Raw genomic sequence first — 8,909 nt, 5'->3', positions numbered from 1 at the left:
GAATTGACCTAATTAAAATTAAAACTTTTACTTACTTTTCAGAGGTATAATGAGTTGTGTAGGTATGTTCTGTACTGGCCACGTCTTGCATATTAAACTCTTGGCGGAAAGAGCGTGCTGAGCGCGGTGCCATTGCCTCAACAAGGCGCTGTAATAATTAAAAATAGTAATATAATAAACAATTTGAAAAAGTCCTAATTTTAAATATTTTAGAAATATTTATTACAGTTATCATAAGGATTAATGAAATTTTCTGACTATAATCCGAAAGTAATATTAGATCTTAGGTTTAATTCAATTATTTTTGTCCATATAACATATTATAAATCAGCAGAGCTATGTTGGCCAAGTGGCTTCAGCGTGCGACTCAATTCCCTGAGGTCGTCGGTTCGAGCACCGGTTCTGCGCCAATGGATTTTCTATGCATTTAATATTCGTTGGAACAGTAAATGAAAACATCGTAAGGAAACCGGCTTGCCTTAGACCCTAATAGTCGACGGCTTGTGACAGGCACAGGTGTCTTACCTACTTGATATGATAATTTGTCTACATTGACAAATGATCGTGAAACAGATACACGAATCTAAGGCCCAGACCCCAAAAAGGCTGCAGAGCGACTGGTAACATATTATAAAAGGAATATCAATTGATTTACAAGCTAAATACAAAAGACAGTTTTCCGCAACAGAACAGAACACGTAAGAAAATACCAACCCGACACTCGTACGCAAAATCATAATCAAACTCCTCCATTCTATTCACTAAACACTACCACTATTCATTGTTCACGAAATCACGCTTTAATGTAACCTAAATAACACAACGTATTAAACGTTACGTCCCACCAAAGTCTGAAAACTGAATGAATTGGACAACGTAAAAATGCCGGTTCTAAATTTAAATCATTTCGTAATCGCGTCCACGCGGTCGGTTTGGTGTTTCCGAATTATTATTTAAAACAGCTGTTTAAGGTTCGAGGTTAGAAAGATTCCTGGGACTTCGATTTTTCAATGTTGCGCGCGCAACCCTATGCGGTGGCGAAATGGGCCAATCGATACTACGACCTATACTTAATGTAGTAGGTGAGAGATTTGCTTGTATCACAGAAATATTGCATATAAACGCAATTATGTTATTTTACGCGAAGCAAGCAAGACGATGCCCGAAGGCTCGCAAGTGCGTTGCCGGCCGTTTTTTTTTGTAGGACCTAAGTCGAATTAGTTCGGACATACTCCAGTAGGCAGCTGGTTCCACATAGTGGTGGTTCGCGGCAAAAACTATACCGAACAAGTCAAATAAATGTAATTACGTATATTTATATATGTCATAACAAAGTCTAGTCTATACTAAGCCACGACGGCTGTCTACTATAATCCCCCGATTTATGTTTATTGGAAGTAGAAATATAACTTCTTAAATCATATTACAATACACTTGATTCTAAGGCGATTACGTATAGCTTATATCTATTTTCTAATGCAAAATAAGACAAAAATGTTAATGCAATTATGAACTAAACAATAATGTGTTTACATATTATGAGTCTATATTAAACGTTCAAATGCATTGTCGAGTCTGGCGCGGACGCATACTGAAATTTATGGGTTTTTCCTTCAACATTGATTGAGTTCCCTATGGAGTAGAATCTTGGGGCGTGGGGTTCGTGGCGCATGGTAGATTACCCCAGAGCTGATGCTTTCCTCGCTCAACAAAAGGTACACATAAACAACTACCACAGGAACCAAACTTGTTAAATTTGTTAAAATTTTCTATTGATCAATTTTTAATTATTATTAATACTATTAAGGTTAAGGTAGTAACTACTCTATATTTGTGTTTTCTTAAAGAAAAACACCTGTGTATTTTTTAAACGTAATAATAGGCAAACGGCCTGGAGGCACACCCGATGTTGAGTGATACCGCCGCCCATATACACTCACTTTGCCAGAAGACTCGTAAGTGCGTTGCCGGCCTTTTAAGAATTGTCTGGTTCTGGTTCCACATAGTGGTGTATTGTTCTACGTAAAATATTTTATTATAACGGTATCAAGATATACTTAAATAATTAGACATTCAAAATAAGTTCAGAAAGGTCTAAATTTTTATTTGTATTCACGGCTAAATTAAATTAAATGAATTTAAAGAATTGTGTATTGTGTATACCTAATAAATAAAAGTGTATTTAAGAAACTAGATTGACACAGTTCTATAAAATTTGTAAGTTGAAAGTTCCATAGAATTGTAAACAGTTTTCATTTATTAATAACTCGACAAATAACAACACCTAGATGACAATATATACTTTTTGTTTATCCAACCAAGCGTTCAGTAAGTGCAAAAACTTGGAATTTCAGAGTTCGTTGCCCTCTCGTGCATTCAACATTTCCGTGTAAAGTATATATTTATTAGCTGTAGTGGATGTGATTTCGAAAACATACATACAGATAACTACTATTAGTATTATTAATATTTTTAAGGTTATTGTGATGTGGTCGCGCAATTTATCTTAATTATCACCAACAGTGCAGCATGGATGTCTCTCAAATGGCCACTGTGACAGTGTCTAATCGGTCCTGGATTGGTGAAAGCCCAGGTAATATTTTGTATTAAAACAATAAATAAACATTTATTCGTCGTAAAACTATACACATTCTTTGAAACGCTTTATTTATAAAGAAATGCGAAACCGAAGCGATTCCGCATTTATGCGAAGACAACTAAAGCGATAAAATAATATATTGTAACTTATCAATGCATAACATCGGAGTCGCCCATTAAATTATCCCTAATTGTACATTAAAAATTAGTGATACAACCAAACTTATGGAGCTATTACGATTTGGTCAAACATATTAACAGTGCTGGAAAGACGTTTGACTATTTGGAACCTAAGAAATATTCAAATCGGGACATTTCATGACTGATGGAGCAAAACTAGTCCAGCTTCCGTTTGTAACGTAATTTAAAATATTTTCTAATTAACCGTTAGCTGTTAATGAACGAATTTTAGTAATACAAACGTTTCTCGTGATTTAAAGACGTTTATTTTGAATTTAGAATCGTTACACACTATAGCAAGTGTTTTGTAACCGCAGTCGACCAAATCAAATGATTTTCGGGTAATTTACCCTTTTTTTCGTGTTTTGAAATTGTTTAATACAGTAGTTTATCAGAAAAACGGATTTACGTTCCATAAGAAAATCGATTATTCATAATAATTTTACTGTTACAAAACGTCTCAAAACATTGATAAGCCAGCTTGAATGATGTAATGGAAATACCAACAGTAAAACTAAAAAACGCTTTACAGTTGGCGAAAATTAAGCAATATAATTGAAAAGATTTTAAGTAAAACAAGTCCAAATCTACTTGTTATTCCGAATATATCATTAACCTTGGCCATGAAGCCCGAGTGAAGTCATAGAAAACTAACCTTGAATATCGTTTGTTTTGGCAAAACGTCATTCTTTCTGAATAGTTACGAAATCTAATACAAAATTGTCCATTTATATTTTTTTAAAGATTTAAGTAGTGTTGGCCTAGTGGCTTCAGCGTGCGACTCTCATCCCTGAGGTCGTAGGTTCGATCCCCTGCTGTGCACCAATGGATTTTCTTTCTATGAGTATTTAACATTAGCTTGAACAGTAAAGTAAAATTATTCCAGACCAGACCCAAAAAGTCACCCACGTGTGTCAGGCACAGAAAGCTGATAACCTACTTGCCTATTACATTCAATGCACCATAATATTATTGTTATTAACTTAACGAAAGCCTGTAAATACTGTTTAAAATATAAACCCTATTTACGATAATCAACAAAACACTAAACATTGTTTAATAACAAGTGCATTCTCTTTAAAAATAGGACTGGCATCTGTAAGATAACGCTTGCCAAACGACCGACATCCAGATATCAATAAACCTGATAATTAAAAGTAGACGTTCTCATTTATAAAACTACTTTGTTTAATTATTCATTAAAGAATTTGCTGTGAAGAAAAGCATAGCGCGGAAACCGGAATGTTTCCATGCCGTATGTAATGCTTGTATATCTATGTGTGGGAGGAGATGTTAGGGTCAATTGCGTCCCCGTTGGTCAATCAATCATATGAATCTCACCATCTCTGATGGCCTGAGACAACTGTCTGATAGAACAGTTGGGAGGCATCAAATCGAGTTAGGGCTTTTCATCGCTACCCACGAACTTGTAATGAGAGGATCTGAAATGCTGCCGGCTGGCCCGTACCTTCCCTTCTAGCAAGAGCGAACCTGGCAAAACAGGGACTGTAGACAGTACAACTGCTAGCAGTGAACCCGCTAACGCGCGACTGCAAAGACTCAACAGAATTCATTCTCAAAGTAATGATATGAACACCACGGCCCAAATAAACATTTCTTTGTCCTTGGCCCAATATACAGTCCCTTGTGCAAAGGCTGTTTCAGCACAGAGGAATCCGTCACCTAAAGCCCTGGAATGCGTGGCAGTGACTTCCCAACGAGTAGAAATCCTAGGAGAAGTGAGATCGCCCCGTAAAGCCTGCGCAGTGGCCAGGAAAGTTCTGAGCTTCTGGAAGGAGTTAGGCTGGCTTATTAACCAGGATTGCAGACGGACCAGATGCGCGTCTAAAGTTAAACTGAGTCAACACTCCACTAGGGCATTTGAAGAATAGCACTGCAGTCACGAAGAAAAAGACTTTGCCAATCCTAAAAAAGACATTGTTAATTTTCTAACAATGCGTTGATTACCTACAACATGCATTCGTATTCTCTGTGGTCACATCACATCAGACCTTGACTAATTCTGACACCGCACGATCCAGCAATAAATCCACTTGTTGAGGACAATGTTAATTTAATCCAATGCAATAACATTACTAAACATCAAAACGCAGCACCAATTTATAATAAAAATGTGTGCGTGTACTAGTGTACACACTTAGAAGTGAAATTTCTTTATGACCTTATATTTAAAAGTTAAATTAGATAAAGTTCAACAAAAGGCTTATATTATCATAGACATGAATACAAATAATACAATTATTTCATTTTACCTTATCACTACTAAGATTATTACAGAATTTTATTAATTGTAATAGATTTATAACTTTCATTAATGGCTTCGAATCTCTTCGAATAAACTGTAGCAGGGACAAGAAAAAGATGGCGCGTAACCGAAAAACATGACGGTATTTTTTTTCCCAACGCCGGTAGTAGTAGAAGTTTCACTTCAATAAAAGATTTCATATTCCTGTACATACATTGTATATAATTGTTATTGAATATTATATGAAGGTTTTGCGTAACATTTTTTTAACAATTCCATAATAGAAACCTCGTATACAAATACTGTTTAATATATTTAATTCCCTTCCAAAGACCAATCAATTTGAGTGAAGTTTTTTAAATAAATTTATGTATAAAATAGACTACCTTATTTTGACCCTTGTGATGACATTATCTACAGAATCCAAGGCCAGATAAGCGTAGCAATTTACAATTACATAAATAGTTATTTTAACCGTGATGTCATTTAAACCGTTTTTGACTGAGAGGTCAAGTGATTTATTGCTATATGAGGATAAATTGATGCTTATATCCTGATCGTAAAACAGACATAAGGGAAATCTGAATTAAATTAATAAAACCTAACGTAAATCACTAAATAAAAATACAGAACTGGACAGACGTTTGGCCACAATCCCACATGATGTTAAGTGATACACTCCTCACCTATGTGCACGCCTGACGAGGGTATGCCAGTTCAAATGCCGCTTAAATGAACAAATTTCGCTTATACAGCACCCGTCAGGAGTTTTGTTGAATTTCGGTTTGTTTTTTAAAACCCATAAATGCCTATTTCAACACATATCTTGTAATATCATATCGGTGTAAAATGTCAAACAAAAACGAATATTTTTAATTTTGTTTGACATTTTACATCGATCAGCTGCCATGACACAAATAAAACCATTTCGCTTCAATGAATTTTGTGTGGTCACAATAACTGTGAAGACCGGTTTCAGTTACGTTTCTGTATTTATTTAATCTGTACTTTACTAATTTTATTACTTTAAGTCCCTGTGCATTTTTAATTTATGAATATTATATTTAATTTTTACCATATAATAGTTTGTAAATTCTTTAAGTTTATGATTAGTCCTTAACACGTTGTCCAATTAAAACTGTTTTATTGTATTATTATATTTATATTGCACACCATATCTTGAAGGTTATCAGTGCAACGATAAATATCGATAATATTAACTATTTGTTAGCGAGATAACATAATATACGATTGAAGCTTTATTATTCTTTTTAATCACGAAGACTTAGTAATTCCGATACTCGAAATATATATTATCATTTATTTATGCGCAATAACGGTCCATAACTTCATAAACAATTTGAAAAAGGATAGATCCGCAAATCCACAGACTAGCACAGCACTAAAAACTTTCGCAAAACCTTTTTATTAACACAGGCACTCAAACATCTATTTGCTCGTTTCGTTCGAAATTCGAATCGCGGATTGGCGCGAACGTCATGTGTGTGATGTCGTTAGCGCGGTACTAAAAAACCGCGAAGTCGCGACAGATAGAGCGCGTGAAATTACGTCATTTTTTGGGCTTCAGCCAAAGGTGACGAAATAGGTTTAATAACAATAGACATTCGTAGAAGATCTAAGAGGGTTTTTTATACATCAAATTGTTTATAACTTTAAAATTATCGCCAATAGAGGATGCTGTGCACCAATGGACTTTCTGTCTATGTACGCATTTAAACAGTGAAGGAAAACATCGCGCGGAAATCGAAAGACCCAAAAAGTTGAAATGTGTTGCCTTCAGGAGGCCTATCACTCGCCTATTAGATTGACAAATCATGGAACATATACAGAAATCTGAGACCCAGACCTAAACAGGTTGTAGCGCCACTGTTTCATTCTATTTTTAGAATAATAGCTAGCATTATAGACATTGTTTCAGACAGGAATAGCGACTATTTTTCTTGCAAAAGAAATCTGCAACCAGTTCTATAAGTGGGTCAGAGACTCAACTTGTTCTGTAATACAATTCCTACTATAAGGAAATATTAATTTCTTTAACCGATTGAGGTTTTTTTTTTTATTTTGACAATACTGACGTAAAGTTACTGAGTTCTTTTAATTCCAAATACACTTAGGGATGTATGACTTCATAGTTCTAATTGTTTTAAGCAAACAAAACAAGTCGAGCAATAATATCGTGTACCTACGCATTGATGAATGGTGGGTGTATCCTTAGAAGGAAGTTGATTCGATTATAGTCCTATGTAATCTTAGTTCGAGTAGGCGGAATTACTTAGTTATCCTTTGGGGGCTTAGAGAAATGATATATATATCTTTATGTTTTTTTTGTAACAAGAGGCAAGCCGGTAGGAGGCTCGTCTGATTTTAAGTGATACCCTTGGACACTTACATTGCCAGAAGGTTCGCAAGTGCTTCGTTCTTTTCTTGAAGACTGAGTCGAATTGGTTTTTGATTTGTATTTAGTTCTCCAATTTACATAAATCACCTGTCGAACCTGTTGACATCTCAATTTCATCAGTCAAATCACAGAACAATGTGTGTCTATTATAGAATTTTTACAGATCTAGATGTGAATTAGTCAAAGATATTCATATAAATATGAATGAATAAAAAACATGATAGTGCAATTCTTGAAAGGCCGGCATCGCACTTGCGAGCCTTCTGGCAATATGGGTGTGCATAGGCGGTGGTATCAGATAACAGCAGGTGAGCCTCTTACCGTTTGCCTCCAATTACATAAAAAAATTATTAGACAACTATGAATATATTTTTTAATCCCAAAGGCCTGACCACTTTTGTCCTAGAATGACTAATTGCCTTCGAAACCTTGACACAAGAATGTCAGCCGTTAATATTAAATTCAAATCTGTGAATAATACAACGTCATCCAAGGTCCGTGGTGATGTCATCAGTGAGAAATAGGTAAATATGGAAATTATATTCTATACTTCGCTAGAAGCAGTTACGTTAAATTATATTCAAAAACACTACACATTTATAATTTTATCACCGCAGTTAGTTATGGTTTTGTTTATGCGTTAACTGCGCAGTTCTCCTTCATAAATAAATCAGGTACAATACAACCTTTTGAGGTCCCAGACTCTTGACGACTTAGTTGTCTTCATTTAATTTTTATTACTAATATCACCGTCGTCTAAGTGTTAACTTTTGTATAGAAATTTGTCTTTCAAGCTTCGCTCGTAAGGATATATAAGTTATTGCTAAAAATTGTTGAACTAAATTAAAATAAATAGACCAGTTGCGCTACAACCTTTTTAGGTCTGGGCCTCAGATTTCTGTATCTATTATATGATCATTTGTCAATCCAATAGGCAAGTAGGTGATCGGCATCCTGTGCTTGACTCATGTCGACTTTTTGGGTCTAAGGCAAGCCGCCTTTCATGACGATGTTTTCCTTCGCCGTTCGGAGTTAAATGCGCACATAGAAGAAGTTCCAATGGTACGGACGCTGACCACTAAGCCAACACTGCTGTGCAATAACCCTCCACTTTGCCAACACGATAAAAAAGTCTGTATTATATGTACTTAACACATCTAAATCATTGACTAAATACTAAAAAGTCAATTACTTTCCACTACAAACGACCAAACCCCTTTAAAAGCATTCCTTTTAATAAAGGTGGCACTGTTAACTTGGAGCTAGGTGGTATGAAGACTATTCTTTTCAGCCAACAATTGGCAAACTGGCTCACCCGTTGTCAAGTGATTCGCCGCCCATAGAGACTCTCATTGAGGGCTCGCAAGTGCGTGGCTGGCCTTGCAAGAATTGGTATGCCCTTTTCTTGAAGGACCCTAAGTCGAAATGGTTCGGAAATAGTAGACA

At 35.5% G+C, this 8,909-nt stretch overlaps 1 protein-coding gene across 27 annotated transcripts in view; it reads right to left on the bottom strand.

Moving 5' to 3' along the window:
- LOC123714728 (dystonin) overlaps positions 1-8,909 on the bottom strand; it is a 256,193-nt gene that overhangs the window by 67,053 nt on the left and 180,231 nt on the right. For 21 of the 27 annotated variants that reach the window (XM_045669172.1, XM_045669170.1, XM_045669187.1 and 18 more), the window contains one exon: positions 36-148. The exons of 4 other annotated variants lie outside the window; for them this stretch is intronic. In XM_045669172.1, coding sequence (XP_045525128.1) covers positions 36-148 — 113 coding nt within the window. Of the gene's footprint in view, positions 1-35; positions 149-714; positions 859-6,465; positions 6,559-8,909 lie in introns of those variants that run through there. 2 more of the 27 variants (XM_045669180.1, XM_045669179.1) reach the window with 2 other exon arrangements.

This window comes from Pieris brassicae, chromosome 9 (genome assembly GCF_905147105.1).
Source record: "Pieris brassicae chromosome 9, ilPieBrab1.1, whole genome shotgun sequence".
Taxonomy (NCBI): Eukaryota; Metazoa; Arthropoda; class Insecta; order Lepidoptera; family Pieridae; genus Pieris; species Pieris brassicae.
This window is presented reverse-complemented; position numbering and strand designations above follow the sequence as displayed.